Consider the following 25,245-nt stretch of genomic DNA (forward strand, 5'->3'; position numbering starts at 1 on the left):
GTCCAGGGTCCTCATCGAAGTGGGAAGAAGTGCAAAACAAAGCCAGACAGATCCTTCTCAATACATATGGGATGTACAAGTGCTTTATCCAAATGCAGAGCTACAGCCGAGAAGAGAACACAACATGTGCTAACTGTTCCAGTGCCTAAGTCCTGTGGCTTGCTGCCTTACCGCACACTCCAGATTACAGCAATATCTCTGACCTAGAAACCTGTCTGAGGAAGTGATGGTGTATTGTTGCAATACACATCGACAGAAGCACACTTTTGTATTAGAACCTGGGGTTCTTAGAATCTGTCTGAAGAAAGGAGGAATGCTCCATTGTGGACTAACAGACCAATTTTGAAGTGCTGTTTACAGATTTAAGCAAGTTTGCACATACCTCAGACCTAGGGTGACAAAAATAAAGCCCTGCCCTGAGGACACAAAGTACACTTTGGCGGTAATCCTATCAAGTCACTAGCTTTATTGATCCTGTGGTTTGACTTTATTTAATAGAACATGGTTGTTTAGATTTACATAGCGGCATCTAGAGGTTAGTACATAAGAGCACGCAATCCCACCCTACATAAAGTTCATGTGCCTCTGAAAAGAGAGCAAATCAAGCAAGAGCCTGTATACAACTTCAGTCCAGGGCATGCACTCCATAAATTGCTACACGAAACAGGTTAATAATAGTTTTATAGCCTCAAGAGGACACGATCATAAAGTCTTTATGGGACCCTTTTGTCCTAGTTTTTCTGTTAGCAATGGTACCACACCCCTACTGGGCTCTGTTACGAGTTTCGTGGTGTATATATTAACTACATTTAGATTTTTATTCTTGCGAGTGAATCAATGCAACAGCAGGAAATGAAGCTTGTAATGTCTTCTGCAACAGTGTTGTTGAACTTTGCACTTTTCCACTGCTGTTGATATACCGACAATGAGACAGACCCTAAGGTGCTGTAGCTTGTTGTACCACTACAGTAGCGATAAAGCAGATCAGACATATCGGTGTTAGGCCTCATGAACACGGCCGTGCCGTTTTTTTGCGGTCCGGATCTGCAAAAAATGGAAGCCGCCCGTGTTGCCTTCCGCAATTTACAGAATGGAAGCCGGCAATTTAAATGACTATTTTTGTCCGCAAAGTGCGGACAAGAATAGGACAGGTTATATATATATATTTTTTTTTTTAGCGGGGCCGCAGAACGGAGCCACGGATGCGTACAGCACACTGAGTGCTGTCCGCATCTTTTGCGGCCCCATTGAAGTGAATGGGTCCGCATCCGATGAACAACGGTCGTGTGCATGAGGCCTTAAAATGCAGATTTCTCGACCAGGAAAGCACATACAGTCTATATGGCTTGTAACAAGGGTATTTCTTATACTGAGTTGGAAGTTTATAATGCTAATTTACTTGGCCACTAAGTGGCGCTGTTCTGAGTTAATGAATATTTCATTTTACCCTTCTAGAGCAAGTAACATGGCTGCTCACACTTATTAGTACGGGAAAATATGCTGCAAATGTAAATAACTTGTGCCCATATTTCTAAAGCGTGGACACCTTAATGCAAATAAAAGCACATCTCCGTATATTGTGCCAGTCTAAATAAGGACAGTGTTATACCCGGCTGGAAGGAATGTTTGTTTCTCAAGTGTGTGACAGGTTCTAGCCAGTAACTATAATAGTATATAGATCCCCTGGATTTTACACACTGGATGTACGGGCAGGGGATACAAATGGATGGCAACATAAAATGCCGCAAGTATTTCATCGAAGGTATTTGGAGAAGCTATCACCACTCTGGACATGTCCATTTTAGTAAGCTCTACTATATATAATAACAATTCTGGAGCATCTTTTCTTAGAACTCTGCTTAACTGTTCCTCTGTTAATTCCTCCTAGAAATGTATATTGACAACTGGGTGTTGGAAGTGCGTCCCTAAAGTCTGACACTTTTGCAATCAGTGCTGCCAATGTCATACTGTGTAGAGACGACACTCTTGTTGGTTGATCATATGCAGAGAGATGAGAACAATTATCCAGAATTTTTAGTTAAGGGGGAATTTACTAAAGACGTCAGGAGAATTCAGAGGACATTTTTTGTATGTGCATTGTAACTGATACAGCAGGCTGTTCTCTTGTTAAACGAGGCCTCCCATCTTCATCGAAACCCAAATCTCTAAATGCACAGTACATGTGTATGGAGTGATTGGTCATGCAGATAAAACACGATTATTGAAATTTGTTACTTTTAATAGATTGTATCAGTAATTACTGGTAAATGTTCTTCCGCTTGCAACAGATCTACGATGTAATAATTTTGAAATTTGTACTTGAAAATTGCTGACATTTCTGTAACGATGGAAAGGATGGTATAGAAGCTGCAAAATAAAGCGTGTTATAATAAAGTTGTTACTTGGAGTTCGTGGAGATGATAGTCTGCAGCAGTCCTGTATGACCACGTAGTTTTTCAAAGGCAAGGGAGGTCACGGGGTTCAGGGATGGGGTGTAAGATGCTAACGCCTGTTGAAAATGTTCTTCATTTACACACGTAGCCTGTAATCCACTTGCATGTAATGCAGTTAGGGCAGCCTGCAGAGATGAACAATTCTCTATCAGTTTTATACACACAGGTAAATATTTCTTTGCATCTCTATGTACTATGACACACATTCAGGTAGATTAGTGTGGAAGAACTATTTCTCGTTAATTTCATGGGTACAGGCCCTCCCACTAGCAGACTGACACTAGGCCTAAAAAATATTTTAGCCTAGTGTCTGTAGGGGGCACACATTATTTCTGGTCCTATGCACGTTTTCATTTTGGGTGAGGTAAACTTTTTTCATCAGTGTTGGCTGCCACATTAGCCCTCCCAGTGGGTGCCAGAAACCAAGGGTCTCCACATGCTGGTCACAGAGTCTCCCTTTTGTTCCACTACTGTGGCTGGATTTCAGGAAATCCACTTTGGTGAGGTTCCAAAAAGGGTGTCCATGCGTGTACCTGAAGGTGCTGGAGAGTTAGTATTTGGACATCATACACTGATATATAAAAGTAAGCCATGTGCATCAGAGAACAACCCACTGGGGCTGGTCTCAGCCAAATAGTTTCCAAACATCCAGTGAAGTTAGAGAAAGCAAATAGCTGCACTCACCAGATTCCAAATAAAGCACTTTCTTTGTTAAAAGCCAAGCGGTTTAAGGTGAGGGGAGCTTTTTTTGGACTGACTGCTGCTTCTCCCCTTCCTCTTCAATGGGCTGCCTTTCCTGACATCTCAGTGGGTCGCCAGGCCTCTGTCGTGCCTATTCCTTCCACACCAAAGGTGTCATGCTAGCAGTTGGTCTAATTTAGTCTCCTATGCCTAGTACTCACTTTAACCTGTCCCCTTAAGTGACTTACCAGCACATCATTTTTCAGTGGGAGGGTCTCTTCTATGAGGCCAGTTCCTTTTTAGTGCAGGCTCTCTCAAGGGCTGTCTTCACAAAGTTGCTTCACCTCACATTGCCTGCAGCCTCCTCTTCCCTGGATCCTGAAGTTGGTCACCTGGTCTGGTTGGATAGCCTTGTGCACTACTTATTTTGTTCCCAAAATATTGTACATCCCAAGTCCTCTGCAGCTATGGCTACTTTTTAATAAAAAAAACAAATGCCTTGTGACCAGCCTGTACCAATCTATACTCAATCGGACCACCCCACACACCCCTTTCCCAGTCTGTCGTGGAATCACTGGGCTGCCTGCCAAAACTGCTCCCCAGTGTGGCCTCCCCCTCCTCATTGGCCAGATAATTGGTCCTCTTTATCCAGGGGTAGGTCCCACAAATTACTCATGAGTCTGTCAATGCTATTGCTGCTCAGCATACCATCCTACTTCAACCTTGGGTGGCTAATGCCAAGTCCAAAAAGTCACTCATTGCTTTCCTCTTGTGTCAAGCTTTTTGGCAAGTGTCATGAAGTATACCTCTCTGACACTTCCTTCTTTAGGCCCTGCTCTTCTCATTCCAAGAGCACTCTTTTCAGAGTCTCTCTGGCCTTGATGGAATCCTTTCACTGGACTGACTACTACTTTGTTGTGATGGAAGATCCATACAAGCATCTGGCGACTTCCATCGCCAAGTGGATCAGGTCTACCACTTTAGAAACTTACCAGTCAAAGGGTGGGGTTTCACCCTTTTGGATCCCACCTATTCCACTCGAGCAGTCAGAGCCTCCTGGGTGGTCCGGCTTCAGGCATTTGCCTCCTGGGTTCACACATTTGCCAAATACTAGTAGATCCGTACAATAGCTTCTGCCAATGTCACTTTTGGGTATCAGGTACTACAGGAATATGTGCATTAGGCAGGTCCATTGCGTATCTTCCACCCTCAGGGACTTTTACTTTGTCCCCCCAATTATATTAACGAGAAAACTACATTTTTGTATTTCTGTAAAAATCCCTTTTTTGTTGCATTCATTGGGGAACACAGCTCTTGCCCCCCGGAGTTTTACATTTTTTTTTTTTTCGTCCCGGGTCCAGGACATGCTAGTTTCATGTATTTTTCTCATTTTGTTTCTCTTCTACTGCTGTTGGCACAAACTGATTAGTCTTTGGATAGGGTCTAGTCCACTGAGGCCGAGGCAACACTTTTTAATGCCTAGTGGCACATCATATATCCATAGTACTGTGCCCCCTAAGTGAATTCAGTGAGAGCTTTTTTTACAGTAAGTACAAAAATCCAGCTACAGCACAGTGTGTGCAGAGCAGTGGTTGCTGCTAGAGCGTTCAATAATGGAAATGCTCTATAAAGTGGTTTCTGAAATTGACAGACAACTGGTTTACAAAAAGAAAAAAAATCCTCACTTTTAAAGGCTCATTCAGATGACCGTATGTGTTTTGCGGTCCGCAAAACATTGATAACTGTCGTGTGCATTCTGCAGAACACACACAGCCAGCCCTGTGAAAGAAACACCTATTCTTGTCCCAAATTGCGGCCAAGAATAGGACGTGCTCTATCTTTTTTGGGGGGCCGCGGAACCGAAGTACGGATGCGGACAACACACAGTGTGCTGTTCGCATCTTTTCCAGCCACATTGAAATGAATGGGTCTACATCCGTTCCACAAAATTGCAGAATGGCTGTGGACACATAAATATGGTCGTGTGAATGAGCCCTAAAAGTCCCACCGTTTCTGCTGAGACTCTGTGGTCACATACTGTTCGCAGACAAGACACCGCTGAGGCCAGTGATTGGCTGCAGCTGTCACATGACCACAGATTAGACATCGTCATTTCTGGTCCAGAGAGGATTGCAGTGCTGGAACAGAGGAAACATCTAAAGATATATATATATTTTTTTATGTTCCAGCCTGTCAGTAATGTTTGATTTAGGTTGGATAGCCCCTTTGAGTCGCCTACATAAATCTTCAGTCTCTCACCTCTTTACAGAGATTTTGAAGGTCCGCTCCAGAGTAGTACTGGGTAAAGGCTGCCAGGTTGTCCAGACTTACATTGTTAGCAAGTGGCATACTATTGGTACATATTTTAAGTATGGATAAACGGGCCTGTAACACAAAAGGATATTATATATAAAGGAAAGAAGTCCAGAAACCTTTTGGCTTCATACAAGCTACAAGTTGTATGGAGCCTTAGGCTAAGCCTAGAGCTAGACTATCCATAGTAATGCATTGAGTAGAGCACTGTTCAGGGCCCACCTACCCCTCATGATTTGAGAATATCCCACAGAATGAATACCTGAGGTAAGTCCTGATGCACTGACACTAAGGAAATCCTGAAAACAGGACCGGAGTTGAGGAGCCCTGGAGTAGACTGAAAATATCTTCAAATTTACTGGAAGTAATGCTAGTTACACTTGATTTGTATTTTTCAAATCACTATATGACAGCATTTCTGAGCTATTTAAAAAATGGTGGCTACGTAGTCTCTCTGTAGGGTAATAAGAAAACCTCTTGCAAATTGCTCTCAGTTTAGTATTACTCTATAGAGAAAGTCTTTCTTACAGAGCAATATGTTGCAGAAATGTCTTGATATATCTGTATGTGCATGGATTTCTGAAAGCCCTATTCAGATGCAACAAGTCTGCCATGTGTGATTTCACCGTGAAAGGCCAATAAACGTAAGTATGTTCATAGAAAGCTTTGTTTCAGATCACTGCTCTATATAACAGGCAATGCAGTAAGCGCACGCTTGTCTGTCGCCACATCGCATCTTTTATGTGCCAGTAAAAATGATAGTTTGTTGGCTGTACATTGTCCAATGCAAACAGGGGATGTGCTGCTGCCAAGAATGGAAAATAATGCCCACAATCATTTGTGCAGTGTTCAACTCTGACAATTGACCAGCCTAAAATATTCTTTTAAAGGGCTCCTGAAACTGGCTGACCTGTTACATGTGCGCTTGGCAGCTGAAGGCATCTGTGTTGGTCCCATATTCACATGTGCCCGCATATTGGGCCTAGTGGCTCAGCTCTTTCCACAACAGCTGCACCCTCTGCATTTGATTGACGGGGCCAGGCAGTGAAAACCTCATCATGCCTGCTTAGCCCTGTCAATCAAAGTAGAGAGGGAGTGGTAGTTGCAGAGAGAGCAGAGCCTCTAGGATAACGGCAACAACGGCATTGCTCCTAGAGATTCATTTGCATATATTACAGCTTCATGTGCAATGTGAGCATATATAAATATGGGACCAACCCAGATGCCTTCAGCGGCCGAGCGCACGTGCAACAGGTCAGCCAGTTTCATGGGTACAAATCTGCTGACAGATGCCCTTTAATAATCTATTTGCTACATCATTAACTGCCACTCATTACAGGCAATTATCTGCCTGTGTAAAAGGACCCTTACTATACTTCTTTATGCCTAAAAGTGGATTTACACAGGCAGATTATCGGGGGAAAAATGTCCCTGTGAACACTCATCCCCGACAATCTGCCCGTCGTCATGCAGGCACCTAAATTATCCTTTCTGGGCAGCAGATTGTGCTGTCTATGAGGATGAGCAATTGCAACCTCATACTGTGGAGGTGATCGCTGCCTATAAATGTTTCTTCTTCATTGAACGAGCAGTCAACTGTCGGGAGGAACGCTTACTTCCGGACAATCTGCTGCTGCTCTGCAGGTGTAAATGCGCATTTAGAGTTACAGAAGATTACTTACAGAACAACTACTTACTCCTAGAAGCATTTACACAGTGTATCATAAATTGGCATCTGGAGTGGCTATGGCTCCACGGCACAAAGTCGGAGGGATTATCTAATCCGACTGCGACTTGCCTTTGTTTACAGCTATATAATGGCAGCCAGACAACAAAATCAACTCTCCTCATCCCTGAAGTGGATGTATTATATGTGCTGCTCCTCTAACAGCTGCAGTGGGAATCCATGTTCCAACAGTTCAAAACCTGGATGGTTTCCAACACTTGCCACAAAGGCATTTTGGGGTTTTTCATAATGGAAGGTTGTGATGTAGGACATATTTTCTGTGGCAGTGGAAATAAGCACCTAGTAACACCTCTAATGTGTTCAGCTTCAGTCTATTACCTTATCATCAGGTGGTGGTATATAGAGGAGCTTGTCCAGTCGCCCTGGCCGCAACAAAGCATCGTCTAAAACATCCGGTCTGTTTGTTGCTGCAACAACCATCACGGATCTATTGAGAACTTCCTTAAACTCCAGCTGAAATGCAGAGGGAAAAACAGCAAAAAGAATTGACAATAAAAGGGGTTGTCCAGGATTAGGAAAAAAGGACTTTCTCTTTTTCAGAAACGGTGCTGTTCTTCTGGTTTTGCAGTTCATTGAGTAGTACCAGATGCATCACATGGACAAAGGTACAAACAATTAGAACAAGTTCACACTTAGCGGTGGTGACGTAGCACAATGTTTCCATCGTTTAGCAGTAATCATTTTATTTTTTTATGAAAATTACCATGAGAATTAAAAAAATTCCCTTAGTGTACACTACAATTTGCAACCTAGATATGATTGATGCTTGAAGTTACAGGCCCAAACTGTGAAGCTACGCTACTGAGAGAAACTGATAACAGTTAGGACTTCTGTTATCCAGCCCAGTGTGATGACCGTTTTCCGGTGTCAAAAAGACACAAACTTTTTGGGTGAATGGAGAGGTGACTGCATGCGCAGTGTGCTCTCCATTCACCGCTATACAACGTTCATAGCAGTGAGTGGAAAGCGACATGCTCCCCTTTACTTTGGGGGCTCCCTTCTGGATATAGAAGCAGGTTCTGCACTTATCTAACATTAATGTGATATTCTAGTTATATTCCAGTGTCTGAGATGGGAATACCCCTTTAAATATCAAAAAGAGGGAATCTGATGAGCAAGAATATAATATTCCTGTAAATGAGTTTAAAGAAGTTTTCTGGGATTTTAATATTGATGACCTATCCTCAAGATGGCGCCTATATAGCCATCAGGTGCCTGCTGTTTCATATAGCAGGCATCCGCAGCTAATGTCGGCATTACCACCGATCGTGGACATTTGATCCCTCAGATGATGTGGTTGAATGTGACCACAGCGTCAGAGTGCTAAAACCTGGACGTGTGTGCTTTCCCATGCCGGAGATCAGGAAAAGCCAGAGCCTGTACTAGGCTTCCAGGGTCATTTGTACATCCCAGTTCAGGCCAGCAGGTGGCAGCACTGAACTGGGATCTAGCAATTTCAGTACAAAATAATGGAACAAATTCCAATGTGATGATTGCAAGTTGTGGTCTGCTTGGGGACCTAACAAAGTAAAAAAAAGTAAGCAAAAAAAAAAAAGTTTTGGAAAAAAAAAAAAAAATATATATATATATATATATATATATATATATATATATATATAAAAAAAATTCAAATTAACCCCATTTCCTCAAAATCAAAATAAATGAACAATTAAAAAAATATATCATGGGCATTGCCATGTGTGAAAACGCCCGTACTATTACAATATAAAAAAAAAAGGTATCCCATACGGTGAATGGCCGATTTGCCGTTTTATTTCAACACTTTATCTCCCCAATAAATGTAAACAAAATAAAATTGATCAGAAAGTCATACACACCCCAAAATGGCATTACCAAAAACTACTGATTGTCCCGCATAAAAAATGAGCACCACAATCCTCAATAGACATAACTATAGAAAAAAGTTATGTGGGTCGGAATATGGCGATTAAAAGAAAAAAATAAATGTAAAAAGTTTTTTTTTTCAGTATGAAAATGCAAGAAAAGCTATACATATGTGGTATTAAATGGTGGCATTAGATAGTACAACTTGTCCTGCAAAACGCAGGCCCTCATACGGCTATGTGAACGGAAAAATAAAAAAGTTCTGGCTCTGGGTAGGCAGGGAGTGAAAAATAAAAACACAAAAACTGAAAATTGCCGCGTCAGGAAAGGGCTAAAGAATGGCGCAATTGTGTTTTTTTTTTTGTTTTTGTTCCACCTCATTAATAATTCTACTGGCTTCCCAATACATTGTATGGCATATTAAAATGTACCATTAGAAATTATAACTTGTCTCACAAGAAACAAGGGGCTTGTTTCTTGTGGGACAAGTTATAATTTCTAATGGTACATGGGGCATAAGGCGTTGTGAATGGAGAAAAACTTTTTTGCAAGGCAGGGATAAAAAATAAAATAAAATTTAAATGGTTGTAGTGGGAAGGGGTTAAACAAAATATTTCATATCTTTAATGTACACCAAAGGGCCTGATTCCCCTTTGTTATTTAATCAGCAGGTTTTAGGAGATTGGAAACTGGATTCCCCACTGTTTTCTTCCATATTTAAAGAGGTTCTCTAGGCTTTTAATATTGATGGCCTATCCTCAGGACCAGCTGTATGAGAAGACGGGATGTGCACACTGCAAGCACCGTCTCCTCATACAGCTGACTGGGAGGGGTGGGAGGGGTCGTATTTCCGCCGATCCGATATTGATGTGTTCACCAATAGTAAAAGCCCAGAGAAAAAGTGCCGCACAAATGTCACAGAAACAGAAGTAACTGACTAGCTCAGTGGTCACAGTGTATGAAATGTTCATTGTATATCTGAATTCTGCAGCAAAAAATAGCAAACATGGTGAAAATACATAAGACCAACCAAACTATCAGAAAAAAAAAACTAATTTCTTCCCTATTGTTTACTGACCTCTTCATTGTGGCAGTGCTCATGATCACCCTCCAGAAGTACTTGTCTTCCCCTGCGTTCAGTTACCTTCAACCCAACTCCATCAAGTTCATTTAGTAGAACCGAAAGAACTCTCTCTTGGACACCAGACCCTGCTCCGCTTTCTGTGCGACACCCCACAATTGCATCAATCTCATCTAGGAACACAATGGCTGGAGTGCTTGCTCTTGCTTGCCGGAAAAGCTGTGTAGGTAAAAAGAACCATGCTACAACTCAGAGAAACCACCTACAAATGTCTGTGGACATCTGTCAATGTCATTAAAAAGGTTATGCCATGATTGATGTAAAAAATTAAAATCAGACATCAAACAGCACATGACAGTCTCTTTATTTTTTTTTAACAATGCTAGAATTAGCCCTTTACCTCCCAAAGATCTTCCCATTCATTGCTCCAGTTGTTCTGCTAAATTTATTTTAGGCTGGCAGCTCGGGGGTGGGGGTCCTTTCTGCTGTAGCTCTTTCCCTGCAACTGCCATAGCTTCTAACAAAAGATAGGGCTGGTGGCAGTTGGAGTTTTAAAATGAGCATGTGCGACCACCTCAGCCAGGTGGACAAGAAATAAGGAAAAGAACAAACAGCAGGGGGGCTCTATACAGATATATTTAATTGAACTATACAATTTTTTTTATCATATGGAATTACTAAATTATTCAGATCCAGGTGCTGGTTTTAAAAAAAATTCTAAATATTGTAATATTTTTGTGGCACAAACTCCTTTAAGTGAAAAAAATCAGGAGGCGAATCTGCTTCAATATTCTATATTCAATATTCTTACCTGTGCTAAAGTCTTCTCTGAATCCCCCACATATGGAGAGAAAAGATCAGCACCACTAATTGAGAAAAACGAGCAATGGCAGCTGGTGGCCACAGCTTTTACCAGTGTGGTTTTGGCACATCCCGGAGGCCCATATAGTAAAACGCCTTTGGGCAGCGTTAATCCCATCCTCATGAAAGCATCAGGATACTTCATGGGCCATTCAATGCTCTAGAAATAAAGATGAATTTGCATTAAACTGTACCCAGTTATCACTTTTAACCCTCCTTATCAGTAGCCATAATGTATTACATGACTACATGGAAGCACACATTGCAGAATATACTGTAATTATTAAATACCACCATTTACTCCCTGCCAAAACAACTGGGTTACAAATGGCTAAACTTTCCTTACAGTGCTGTGTCATGGAAGGATACCTCTATTAATGTCATTTTTCCAGATAACATACTTAAAACATGAGTGCAGGTATAACAGAGCCCAAATCCTATAAACCAGCCCAGAAGTGGAAGCATCTGACGGTTCTTTGGATTTCAAGATTTTCTAGCCGTGGAACATGGGTATAGTAGAGTTTACTCTTCAATGCACTAGAAGTTGGTAAATATATTTCCGTTTTTTTGTGCCCTTAATCCACAACTCAGTGGGGCAGATTTACTAATCCAGTCTAAGGCTACATTCACACGACCGTATTTTTGGCTCCGCATCCGTAGATCCGTTCCGCGGCCCCGCAAAAAAGATAGAGCATGTCCATGCCCCGCAAATCCTGCGGCGTCCATTTTAGTATGAGGCAAAGGTGCAGTGAGTAAAGGACGGCACCAGGCAAGCGTCCTTCACTCACTGCGCCTGTGCCTAATACTAAAATGGACGGCGCAGGCGCGGGATTGCGGGGCATGGAGGAGACCGAGGATGTCAATCGCCTTTACAAGGGCGTGCCAAATGGTGAGAGGACGGAGCCTCTAGGTGCCGCAGCAATGCCCCACAAGCACCTAGAGGATAATTTGCATTTTATAAAAGTCATTATTTAGCGCGAACGGCGGCAGGCAGGGAGATATGAGCCATACAGTTATGTTCTGCTGACATTAGCACATCGCTAATGTCAGACAGCTACATAACGATTTTTCTGATGACAGAAACCCTCTAAGATACTGGTTATTTGTTCAAATAGATTCAACAAAATGCAGAACAGGAAGGGACACAGCCTGAAACATTTTTTGTACCTGTTTTAATAAAAGTTTTATATCTTCTAGGCCACCAATTTGGTCCCAGGACACTGGCTTAAACTCCACCTGTCCAACAGCACTACGTGCAGAAGTAGGTTGGATCTTTTTGAAAGCTTCATAAAAGTGTTCTCTTCTTACTTGGTTTACTTGACAGTCCTGAAATGGAACAGAATTATTAACAGCTTTAAAATGATCCCCAAAAGACAAAGTTGAAGATGAAATACACTTTTCAACTTTTTAAGCAACATCAGCATAGTATTTTGGTTTTGTACAAATTTAGATTGTAAAAAAAAATTGCGATAACTTTGTTAGATAGCTTTGACCGAGGTCTCAGACCTTAAATAGCCTGTTAGGTGATGCAAATTTGAAAGTTTTATGAATACCCAGACTGCTCTAACCTTGTCCCAAAATCACAGTAGCCAGAAGGCTATGAGATAACAAAATGTTTCCAGCTTGCCGTTTCCTCAGTTTGAGATGTAATTGCAAGTTAACAGGAACAGTGGCAGTCAAGAAGTCTGGAAAACCAAGTAAAATTTTAAAGACAGCTGCTCGTAGGGATGCTAGAAATGCAAATCCGAGCCCGCGCTTGACTGCAAAAGACCTTCAAGAGTATTTAGCAGACTCGGGTGTTGTGGTACATGGTTCTACTGTTAAGTGACACCTGTACAAATATGGCCTTCAAGAAAGAGTCATCAGAAGTAAACCTCTCCTGTGTCCTCAACACAACATTTAGCATCAAAAGTTTGCAAAAGAACATCTAAATAAATCTGATGCATTTTGGAAACAAGGTTAAAATAGAACTCTTTGGCCACAGTGAGCAAAGGTATGTTTAAAAAAAAAAAAGCATGGGGGTGGATCAAGCTTTGGAGTTGTGTTCAGTCAATGGCATGAGGAACATTTCACAGGTAGAGGAAAGAATGGATTCAATGAAATTCCAGCAAATTCTGGAAGCAAAAATAACAAACTGTAAAAATGCTGTTGCTGAAAAGAGGATGGCTTTTACAAATGGATTACACCTCAAAATCCTACAATAGACTATCTCAAAAGGCGCAAGCTGAAGGTTTTACCATGGCCCTCACAGTCCCCTGATCTGAACATCATTGAAAATCTGTGGATAGACCTCAAAAGAGCAGTGCCTGCAAAACAGCCCAGGAATCTGATAGAACTGAAAACCCCTTAAACAAGAATTTAAAGACTCTTGGCTAGCTAAAAAAAAGCGTTCACAAGCTGTAATACTTGCCAAAGGGGGTGGTACTAGGTACTAACATGCAGGGCATCCACAGTTTTGCTTTGGCCCTCTTCTTTTTTTTGTTATTTTGAAAATAAAAAATTGTTTTTTGTTTAAAATACAATGGTAATGTGTCATCTTTAACGGTATGCCTTTTGGAGATAATTTCAACTTCAACTTGCTTTACTGTTCACAGTAACAGTAATTTTGACCAGGGGGGCCCAAACTTTTCCATGCCACTGTACTAACTTTGTAAGGTAATTACTGCAAGTTGAATTGGTGAAATCATGTTCTAGCTACAACATTTGATGAATATAAAAGGGGTTGCCCCACAATTACATTTTTTTCTATTAGATCAGACAAGCACAACAAATTTTCAATTGGAACCATATAAAAGTAATGCTCTTGTGTCTACGTAGTGCTGTTACACACTTGCTGTGGTGGCCTCGGGTATTCCTTGATTTCCTCTCAGAATGTCCACTTAATGTGTCCAGGATTGGTGGTCACACATGCTCAGTCCCATCCTCCAATCCTCATGTACTCGCATGCAGAAGTATTTTGGCAGAATCAGAATCCTGGCATTCCTACCGGAAACCCGCCGAACCCCATTATATTAAATAGAGTTCCATGCTCTTTACAAACAACTGGACAAGCCCTGTCTATATGTCATAATAGGGTATATGGATGACATAGCGAAGGGATCCCCACACCTAATGCTACTTAACCCCTGCAGCAGCCACACTGAAATGTGTTGATCTAATTGTGAATGTTTATGGAGAAGAGGAAAGCTGCTGGATGAACACGTGCCTGGCTGTCAGGCTTTTTGTAGAGTTCTGGGCAGGATTTATCAAAACTGGTGTAAAGGAAAACAGGCTTAGGTGCCCATAGCAACCAATCAGATTCCACCTTTCATTTTTCAGAGCTCCTTTGGAAGATAAAAGGTGGAATCTGATTGGTTGTTATGGGCAACTAAACCAGTTTTCCTTTACACCAGTTTTGATACATCCCCCTCTTATATGTACAAATCTTGTCCTGGCAGACATGGCTATAGTCAATTCCTTAATCAAGTTGTTCTTTGTGAAATTAGCAATGCAGGTGCCCAGTGTAATGGGTCCTAGGGGTGGGCGATATGGCCTAAAATCTATATTGCGATATAATTTTAAGCATGTGCGATATATATTGCGATATATTGTTTTCTATATTGGGGGGGGGTGTTTAAATTTTATTTATTTTTTACTTTTTATTTATTAACTATTGGCCTCCTTAAGGGCTAGAACCCTTGTCATATTCACCCTAATAGAGCTCTATTAGGGTGAATAGGACTTTACACTCTCCCTGCTGCCCTGTGCATAGTGCACACAACAGCAGGGAGCTGACCATGGCGGCAGCCTCTGATCTGCCCCCCGCAGCCTCTGATCTGCCCCCCCCCAGCCTCTGCTCTGCCACCCCCCCCAGCCTCTGCTCTGCCACCCCCCCAGCCTCTGATCTGCCACCCCCCCAGCCTCTGATCTGCCCCCCTTCCCCAGCCTCTGATCTGCCCCCCTTCCCCAGCCTCTGATCTGCCCCCCTTCCCCAGCCTCTGATCTGCCCCCCTTCCCCAGCCTCTGATCTGCCCCCCTTCCCCAGCCTCTGATCTGCCCCCTCCCCAGCCTCTGATCTTTCTCCCCCGCTTGATCTGCCCCCCTTCCCCATCCTCTGATCTGCCCCCCTTCCCCCAGCCTCTGATCTGCCCCCCTTCCCCAGCCTCTGATCTGCTCCCTTCCCAGCCTCTGATCTGCCCTCCCTTCCCCAGCCTCTGACTGCCCCCTCTGGTAACGCAAACCCCCCTCCCTCCCCAGTATAATCATTGGTGGCAGTGGCCACAGGGTCCCCCTCCTCCCCCCCATCATTGGTGGCAGTTTTGCAGTTCCCGATCGGAGCCCAGCAGTGTAATGCTGGGGCTCCGATCGTTACCATGGCAGCCAGGAGTCACGCTGCTGAAGTCCTGGCTGCCATGGTATGTTAGTGAGCAGAGAGCAGCGCATTATACTCACGTGCGCTGTGGCCGCCGGTCGCTCCTTCTTCTCATAGGTCTGTGCGGCGCATTGCTAATGCTGTAAGCATTAGCTATCCGCCGCACAGACAGAAGAAGGAGCGACCGCCGGCCACAGCGCACGTGAGTATAATGCGCTGCTCTCTGCTCACTAACATACCATGGCAGCCAGGACTTCAGCAGCGTGACTCCTGGCTGCCATGGTAACCGATCGGAGCCCCAGATCGGAACTGCAAACTGCCACCAATGATGGGGGGGAGGAGGGGGACCCTGAGGGATATGGCCGGCACATTCATTGGTAGTGCAGTGGCCACAGTCCCTCCCCTCCTCCTCCTACTCTGTCCTCATTGGTGTTCAGCGGCAGCCGCGCACAGTGGGGAGGGATTCCCTCCTCCTCCCTCCGCTGTGCCGGCCGGCTCAGAACATGGTGCGCGCGATCATATCGTGGTCCGGCGATATGGCGAAAATCCATATCGTGGCCCAAATTCATATCGCCTATATCGCCTATATCGCCTATACCGCCCACCCCTAATGGGTCCTATGTATTAACACTAAACTTGCCCTTTATAGAACTCATGTGCTTACCTCATGGGCTTGAAGCACCACTTGCATGGTAGCATCTCTGCAAAGGGCTGTAAGATCAGCTCCTACATAACCCACTGTCATATCAGCCAAAGCAGCCATGTCCACGTCCCTGTGTATGGGGATGTTTGACGTTAGTACTTCCAGTATGGCTCTTCTCTGGCTTACTGTAGGAGTCCCAATAATGATCTGGATTGAATAAAGCAGGCACATTATATTGCACAGCAGAGAATCGACAACATATTGATATGGGTTTCTAGCACTATTTTTAGTGTCTTTTATAATTTCTTTTAGTCTCTACTTACAAGAACTACATTCAATCAGTTCATAAAGGGGGAAGGGGCCCCTGAGATGATATGAAATATGAGCAAGGGCTCTTGTCCGTTAAGTCCCTGGATCCACGAGGCACTGAGGGTAGTTTAATTTCTTATACACTGTTATATATAAATGGGGAAATAGCTACCAAGAAATAAAATCATTTTAATTTTGAGGCCTTGGACCAACATTGATCATGAGAAGCGAGATCACACAATTGCATAAAGCGAGTTTGACTGTTCCTTTACACAAATCCTAATATGGGAACAAGATGGCCGCACCACAACTATACCTTAGTAAATCCTGTTATGTGTGAACCTAAGTATTCTGATCATCTGAAGGCTGACAAAATCTGATGTATCTGACCTGCACAAGGCTATAAAACAGGTAAATTAGAAAGAATTAAGCCTTTTACAAGTATTTTTCTTGACTGGCGCCATCGCTCTCAGCACATAGTAAAAAAAACTACATGGCTACCTCTGCCAGTAATAGCCCTTCCATATGACAAACTTGCAAGACGGCTTGGTTTCCTCATGTGTCCCTTTTCTCGTTTCTTAGGCCACATTACATGCAGATTTGTGTGCATTAAATTCAGTGTTTGGTCAGGGAATTAGTTCAGTGATTGTGAGCTAAAACTAGTAGTGCTCCCGTCCTGCGTTTTTAATCCGCACCTACTTTTGGCTCACAATCACTGAACAAACACCGAGCCCTCACTTTTCCGTGTCCGTTTAATGTCCGTGAAAAAAATCTGTCCATGTTTCATCTGTGAAGAATCCATGTTTGGGGGGTGGGGGGTGGGAAGCACCACAGAACCATTAATTTTAATGACACGTTAAATTTAACTTTGGACTCCAACTGACCTGCTTTTCATTAATGTCAGGGTTTTTTACGGACAGAACAACATGGTAGACTAAAATGTTCATGTTTGCCAAAATACAAGGAAATGAACAGAAAACAGGTCAATTGGATAGGATTAAACTTTGGACTCTTTAAAGTAAATGTTAACGTTTGCCTCATTAAAGTGACTGGATCAGAAAACATTTTCTCAGGCATTCTAACATAAACCCCCAACGGTTAGCCCAGAGCTGAACATAGTGTGAACTGAGCCTTATGTACTTATCATATCATATGAAATCAATAATGATGAGCTTCATGTATATCAAAATGTGCAGCAAAAATTGCATAGTGCTATTGAATACCATCTGTGCCAGTGATGTCACTGGGCTCCCTGCTAGGCGGAAGTCTCTGCCTAGCATATTGATGTGAAGCCCGTTACGTCACCGGCTCACAACAAACAGACCTTGCCCTGCGGGATGCAGCTCCAGGCGAGGGGAGCATCAGAGCAAGGAAATGCTCTGATGCTCCACTCCTTCATGGAAGGGGAGCTTATATCCGGGTTCAGCCCTGAACCCCGACAACCCCTTTAATGTGGGAGCATCAGGCACTTATGCACCTGGCCAGTGGCCACAGGTGCCCTCCTAAATTCAACTGTATTACCATCCTCAGAACGATGATACAGTTTCATACTATGGCGCGGGCGGCAATATTTTGTGCTGAACTGTGGTATTTGGTTGTTTTAGGGCAGTAACTTGTTCGGCAATACAATATTGCTATCCCTGTCTACTTCTGTTGGCCCTGCCTTCTGTCAGTTTGGACCCACCTACAACATGGAACCACTTTTGTTTTTTTTCGGGGGCTACTTTAAGTTCCCAGTCTAATCCTGAGAATGAAACATGATTATGGTGTGAGGCAGTCCATTGTGTCTAGGTATTATTTTATACAGTATTTAAGTAGTAATACTAACAGGACTGAAGCGCCTATCTAGACGCAATAAGTGGAGAGAACTCCATATGTAACCCACTGGCAGCAAGGCCAAATTCCTTTTTTTACTGAATTGCGCCTTTAGTCCACAAGGTCAAGCCATGACCTGCAAAGGGAACCTATCGCCATGAAATGCAGGTAGCAGGTTATAGAGCGGGAGGAGATGAGCAGATTAATATTTAGATAGTTACCTCTCGATCAAACCGGCCAGGCCGCCTGAGTGCCGAATCTATAACATCTGGCTGGTTTGTAGCAGCAACAATAACCATCTTGTTGTCACTGTGAATCCCATCCATGAGTGTCAAAAGTTGGGCAACAATTCGGTTTTCAGGGGCATTACCGGAGTGCCCTCGTTTAGGACACAAAGAATCAATCTCATCAATGAAGAGAATACAAGGGCCACCACGAGAAACAACTCTGGCACTTTCAAAAATTTTCCTCAAATTCTCCTCAGCTTCTCCAGGTCTTGATCCATGAATTACCGGCCCACTCAGGCTAATAAGGTAGGCACCTACTTGTCTTGCAACAGCTTTTACCAGAAGTGTTTTACCAACTCCAGGTGGCCCAACTAAGAGCAGACCTTTAGGACAAGCAAGACCTAATTTAGTTATGGTATCTGGGTAAAGGAAAGGTAAACTAAGAATCTCTTTTAGTGATGCACATACATCATCCATTCCAGCCATCTGATATTGAGAGTTACTGTCCGATACGTTCTTGCACCACTCTAGTGTGGTTGTCTCTTTAATATGCACATTTGTTTTGGCCGTTATTAATCCTGCTCCATCTGTTACTGGGTCCATGTCTAAAATTTCCACATTTGCCACACCTGAAATGTCTGTAACAGTCACCACATATTTGAGTAAGACATACAAATTTCTTAGTAAATCTCTGACAACGTCAAGGAGAGCTGATCCAGATACAGCCAATTGTTCTTCCATATTTTTCAATACTATTTTCACAGTCACTCTTTTTAACTTGACAGAATTTAATCTTTTAAGGTTATTTAGAGGAACAGAGTCCCTATATTCTATCGCAGGTTTAGGTGATGTGGAACACATGAGGTCAGCTTGTAGGAAACCATCAGACAGATCTCTTCTCGGCCAAGCAGTACACAAGCAGCTTCCACTAGGTAAAGATATTAGAAGTGGAAATCCAATCTTAAGTCTAAGATGAGACATTGCTTTGGGCCCTATTCGGCATCTTTGGGTTCCATGGTCTTCATGATTTAAAGGTAATAACCTAAGTAGCGGGTCCATCTATAAAATAAAATTAAATTAAATAACACTGAAATTACTAACAAAAGAGCAAACATTTTCTATAAACCACACAAAGCATAAAGACCGAAAAATATCTCCTAGGGCTCCATTCACATCTCTATGTTGTTCAGTTCCGCTCACCATTATTAAAGGGGCTCTCCGCTTTAGAAATCAATTTCTACTTGTTACACGGGTGCTTTTACAATAAGCTGATCACAAAGAGTCCCCTGCTGGAACCTCCAGCTAAAATCTGTAGTAAAACATTTAGGCCCCTTTCACACGGGCGAGAATTCTGCGTAGGTGCAATGCGTGAGGTGAACGCATTGCACCCGCACTGAATCCGGACCCATTCACTTCAATGGGGCTGTGCACATGAGCGGTGATTTTCACGCATCACTTGTACGTTGCGTTAAAAAAAATCGCAGCAAGCCCTATATTGTGCGTATTTCACGCAACGCAGGCCCCATAGAAGTGAATGGGGCTGCGTGAAAATCACAAGCAAGTGCCGATGCGGTGCGATTTTCACGCATGGTTGCTAGGAGACAATTGGGATGGGGATCCGATCTTTATTATTTTCCCATATAACATGGTTATAAGGGAAAATAATAGCATTCTTAATACAGAATGCTTAGTAAAATGTCCATTGGGGGGATTTACGTCATCCAAGGTCCTTTAGCCAGGTCCTGAAGAAAGTAGAAGGGGAGTTAAATTTGTTTATTATTTTTAACCCCTCAATGGACATTTTACTTTGCATTCTGTATTAAGAATGCTATTATTTTCCCCTATAACCATGTTATAAGTGAAAATAATAAAATCTACAGAACACCTAACCCAAACCAGAACTTCTGTGAAGAAGTTTGGGTCTGGGTACCAAACATGCCGATTTTTCTCACCCGCGTGCAATATGCATTCAAACGCTTTGCACTCGCACAGAAAAATTGCGCATTTTACCGCAACGCACCCACATCTTGTCCGGCCCTCACACACGACACCCATGTGAAAGAGGCCTTAAAGGGAACTTGTCACCTCCAAAAAACATCCCAAGCCGGCAGCAGTACCTGAGAGTAGCCAGCAGCGTGTTTGTAATGATCATTTTTCTTCCTGCAGGCAGATGAAGGAAAAGCTGTAAAAACGTTCTTTAATCCCCTGCCCGGCGAGCTTCTCTACACATGCTTGAAGTCACGGAGGCAGCGGCCTCCTTGCTTCAAGTCACGGTAACCGCGCCTCCTTCCCTGCCCCTTCGCTGTGACTGACAGCCGGCAGTTCGGCAAAGGCAGCCGTACTCTCGTGCATAAGCGCCGTCAGTCACAGCGAAGGGGCAGGCAAGGGGGCGCGGTTACCAAGACTTGAAGCAAGGAGGCCGCCGCCTCCTCCGTGAGTTCAAGCATGTGTGGAGAAGCTCGCCGGGCAGGGGATTAAAGAACGTTTTTACAGCTTTTCCTTCATCTGCCTGCAGGAAGAAAAATGATCATTACAAACACGCTGCTGGCTACTCTCAGGTACTGCTGCCGGCTTGGGATGTTTTTTGGAGGTGACAGGTTCCCTTTAAGTATGGCCTTGTTTACACAAGTGATACAGATTGTGACAGGATCTGCTCAGGAAATCTGTTCAGGAAAAAAAACTGATGGTTTTGCACGCAAGTTCAATCAGCTTTGTCTGCAACTGCATTCAGTTTTCAGTTTTTCCGTGGGGATGCAATCAATCTTGATGCATTTTTCATGAGTGAAGAAAAACGATAGAATCATCTTGTAGCAACCATCAGTGAAAACCGCATTGCATCCAGATGTCTTCCACTTTTCACACAAGCTCCATTAAAGAGGTTATGCAGTAAATAATGAAAATCAGATATCATATAGTACATATAGTACATGACAATCTCTTTCTAACAAAGGTAGAACTGACCCTGTACCTCACATGGGTTTACGGGGGGCAATGCAGCAGCCGATTGTTGGGAAAGAAGCGTTCCTTCCTGATAGTTGGCTGCTTGTTCAGTGAAGGAGACCAAACATTTACATGCAACGATCTCTTTCACTGTATGAGGATGAGGAACTGCTATAGCGATCCCTTGTCTTCATGCAGAATCATGGCTTCTGAGCAGCATATCGCTGTTTAGACCGCACAATCTTCTGCTCAGAAGCCATGATCGGTGGTGCCTGCATGAGCGACAGGATCACACGATGAACACACTCATATTTAGACGGCCAGATGATCAGAAAGGTCGTTCCGGATAATCAGGACTATTATTGGTGCGTGTAAATGCGTGGTGTTTAATTTCCCTGCAGCGCCGCCACACAGCAAATGCAGCATTACACGCTGTCCAATCAAAGAGAGACACACTCTTTGTAATCACCCTCCAAGAGAAGAGGATTTTGAACAAGGGGAACCCCATTTAATAATCCTTAACAGGGTATATGAAAATAAGCTAAGGGTACTTTCACACTTGCGGCAGGACGGATCCGACGGGCTGTCCACCATGTCGGATCCGTCCTGCCGCTATTTCGCCGTGCCGCCGCCAAGGCGAAATAGCGGCAGGACGGATCCGACATGGTGAACAGCCTGTCGGATCCGTCCTGCCGCAAGTGTGAAAGTACCCTAAGGCCTCTTTCACACGGGCGTCAGTTTTTTTGCCCGGATAAGAGGCGGGTGCGTTGCGGGAAAATGCGCAATTTTTCCGCGCGAGTGCAAAACATTGTCATGCGTTTTGCACTCGCGTGAGAAAAATCAGGCATGTTTGGTACCCAAACCCGAACTTCTTCACAGAAGTTCGGGCTTGGGATTGATGTTCTGAAGATTGTATTATTTTCCCTTATAACATGGTTATAAGGGAAAATAATAGCATTCTGAATACAGAATGCATAGTAAAACAGCCTCAAATCACGTTTCGTGGCTCCATTAAAGTCAATGGGTCCGCAAAAAAAATGGAATGCATACGGAAATGCATCCGTATGTCTTCCGTATCCGTTCAGTTTTTTGCGGAACCATCTATTGAAAATGTTACTGTATATGCCATATGGAAAAACGGAACCGAAATGGAAACACAACGGATCAGTGAAAAACGGACCGCAAAACACTGAAATAGCCATACGGTAGTGTGAAAGAGGCCTAAGTCTGAGGGAAATGCCTACATATTATTCCCTGAAAGGAGAGAGTAATTCAGAACTATGGTAATAACTAGTGTTGAGCGAAGCGAGCTTCGGATGCTTCATCCGAAGTCGCTTAGTTGTAAACTTCGGGATAATACTGTGTGGTGATTGGTGTCCCTACAGTATTAGAATGTATGGACTCCGATGAGCCGAAGTTAATTATTCGCGAAGTCGCATGTGACTTTGTTGAATAACTTCAGTAGTTGATTTTTAAAGTGGAAAACCACTTTAAAACTTGAAACCGAACTCGGCTTTGGTTCCGAGGTACTAGTCGGAACCGAAGCAGAGTCGGTTTCAAGTTTTAAAGTGGTTTTCCACTTTAAAAATCAACTACTGAAGTTATTCAACAAAGTCACATGCGACTTCGCGAATAATTAACTTCAGCTCATCGGAGTCCATACATTCTAATACTGTAGGGACAAAAATCTCCGTACAGTATTATTCAAAAGTTCTGAACGAAGCAACTCCGGATGAAGCATCTGAAGCTCGCTTCGCTGAACACTAGTATTAACCATATGTTGCAATGTTACAAAAATCTATCCTAAATTATACCTAAAGGAAATGGTATATCGCAGGCAGGTTACAATCTGTCCATAAGTGGTGTACAAATACAGATGGAAGAAAGACCATGTGTCTGGATGAAACTGAGCATGATAAGTAGAATTTTTTATACCACTTTGAGTGGTTTATAAAGACTATCCCCCTCCCCTAGTGACCCTTTAAAGGCTTTGTACACCTTTGGGGGCAATTTAGTTGTTTTTTTTTCCCCATCATTATTGCATTGTATCTATTTTCATCTAAAAATCATTTTTAAATTGGTCTTTATTAAAAAAAAATATATGTAGCCCTTTTTCCTGTACAGGTCTGAGATGCTCTAAGGCTACTTTCACACTTGCGTTCAGAGCGGATCCGTCTGAGACGGATCCGCTCATATAATGCAGACGGTGGCTCCGTTCAGTACGGATCCGTCTGCATTATATTGTTAAAAAATTTCTAAGTGTGAAAGTAGCTTCAGACGGATCTGTCCAGACTTTCAATGTAAAGTCAATGGGGGACGGATCCGTTTGAAGATTGAGCCATAGTGTGTCATCTTCAAACGGATCCGTCCCCATTGACTTACATTGTAAGTCTGGATGGATCCGCACGCCTCCGCACGGCCAGGTGTCCGTTCAGGTGTCCGCCTGCTGAGCGGAGCGGAGGACAAACGGTGCCAGACTGATGCATTCAGAGCGGATCCGCATCCACTCAGAATGCATTAGGGCAGTACGGATGGGTTCGGGGCCGCTTGTGAGAGCCTTCAAACGGAACTCACAAGCGGAGCCCCGAACGCTAGTGTGAAAGTAGCCTAATAGAGGTATCTGCTTTTTCTCTCTGCTCCGTCAGCCAGCTCACCTGATGGGCTCCTTATCTTTGCTCTCGGACATTATAAACACTGATTATAGATTAGTTCTTATCTTTCTGATAAGATTATGTGAAAGTTAAAGTACCATTCACACAGCTAGACAGTTAACCCTTTGTGACAGACAGGCTCAATTATTTTTTTTTTTAACAAAGACCATTTAAAACAAATGATTTTTAGCCCAAAATGAGTGAAATGCAATCATAAAAAAAAAATGGCTCTGAATGTGTACATAGCCTTTAAAAGGGGTTCCTTGTTAATATACGTAGCTGACATAATTGAGAATTACAAGTGCTATCATTTACTAATATGTTCCTCAATAACTTTGCAGTAAGGGGGCAGCAGTCAGAGTGGTAGGAAGATAACACATGTACATAAATCCTCATGGGAGGACCCCGATCTCCTCAGAGAGACTGTAAGCAACTGGGCTCTCCAGAAAGATGGCAGAAACAGTAAAAACCACCAATAGATCATAATGGCATTACTGGGAGACTTCCCATCATCACACATGCCTGCACCATGGAATATTCTGTACCACCTGGAAATCCCATTAAGCTGATGAAGTTCGAGCCTGTGTAATATTTATGTGTTACCATATAATAACCCTAGAGGGCGCCATTGAAGGAGTTGTCCAGGCTACAGATGAGGCTAAGCCATCAGTAGCTGGTAACTACACTAATGCATGCCGTATACAGCCCCATACATGACATACAGTTATAGTCAGGGACTTCTCTCTGTAGGAGGGGACTCATGTAGCAATGCTTATTACTAACCTTCCCACAGTGCAACCAGCGCGGAGACACCGCAACATCACATTATTTACAGTAAGTACAGAAAGAGCGACAGTATGTGCCACCAGCGGCCCCCACATGTTCCATGGTAGCGGCTAAACTCCATACAGGAAACGGACCTCCTGACGTCACGTGACATTCTCTTGTCACGTGACTCTGAATCGGCACTCGGCAGCGCGAAAAGAAGGGTCGGAAGCTGAAGACTGGAGAGCTCAGGCAGAGCAGGTCACTGATAGCTGCTTATCGCTCATAGAGGGAAGGGTGTGCTGTGGACGTGCTGAGGGGAGGGGGATCGAGAACTGTATGCTGAGGTGGGGGTGTTTTGTCAGAGAACCTCAGATTCCCTTACTCTGGCATTGTAATATTGTGTGCGGCCCCGTTAAATGTTGTATGCGGTGGTAGTGTAATATTGTATGCAGGGGGGAACTGTGTAATGTATGGGGGGGGGGGGCTGTGTAATATTGTCTGCCGTGTTTAATATTGTGTACAGAGGGGGGCCCCGTTTAATATTGTGTGCAGAGGGGGGC

General features: G+C 43.4%; 2 protein-coding genes across 3 annotated transcripts in view; one reads left to right on the forward strand and one right to left on the reverse strand.

Moving 5' to 3' along the window:
* SLC30A4 (solute carrier family 30 member 4) overlaps positions 1-2,407 on the forward strand; it is a 44,344-nt gene extending 41,937 nt beyond the window's left edge. Inside the window, exon 7 of the mRNA XM_044279610.1 lies at positions 1-2,407. Coding sequence (XP_044135545.1) covers positions 1-149 — 149 coding nt within the window. The 3' untranslated portion in view covers positions 150-2,407.
* Positions 2,222-24,851, reverse strand: SPATA5L1 (spermatogenesis associated 5 like 1). 2 transcript variants are annotated; one of them, XM_044279608.1, is made up of 9 exons: positions 24,701-24,850; positions 18,321-19,385; positions 15,997-16,182; positions 12,149-12,307; positions 10,932-11,141; positions 10,118-10,339; positions 7,513-7,647; positions 5,394-5,519; positions 2,222-2,578 (listed from the first exon to the last, which is right to left on the reverse strand). In XM_044279608.1, exons 2-9 carry the CDS (start codon positions 19,383-19,385, stop codon positions 2,399-2,401), a joined length of 2,283 nt encoding a protein of 760 aa, XP_044135543.1. In that variant the 5' UTR covers positions 24,701-24,850; the 3' UTR covers positions 2,222-2,398. The 2 variants fall into 2 exon arrangements, with proteins under 2 accessions (XP_044135543.1, XP_044135544.1); XM_044279609.1 differs by lacking the exon at positions 15,997-16,182 and having other exon boundaries at positions 24,701-24,851.
* Positions 24,852-25,245: the final 394 nt, after the last annotated feature.

Source organism: Bufo gargarizans, chromosome 2, assembly GCF_014858855.1.
Source record: "Bufo gargarizans isolate SCDJY-AF-19 chromosome 2, ASM1485885v1, whole genome shotgun sequence".
Lineage (NCBI taxonomy): Eukaryota > Metazoa > Chordata > Amphibia > Anura > Bufonidae > Bufo > Bufo gargarizans.

Bases quoted from the DNA above. Each gene is read 5' to 3' on its own strand.
- SPATA5L1 (XM_044279608.1), bottom strand. From the start codon at position 19,385: ATGGACCCGCTACTTAGGTTATTACCTTTAAATCATGAAGACCATGGA. The intron at 16,183-18,320 runs GTAACTATCTAA...TATTCAATCCAG, and splicing joins CTGGCCGGTTTGATCGAGAG to ATCATTATTGGGACTCCTAC. The intron at 12,308-15,996 runs GTAAGCACATGA...GTTCCATTTCAG, and splicing joins TGGTGCTTCAAGCCCATGAG to GACTGTCAAGTAAACCAAGT.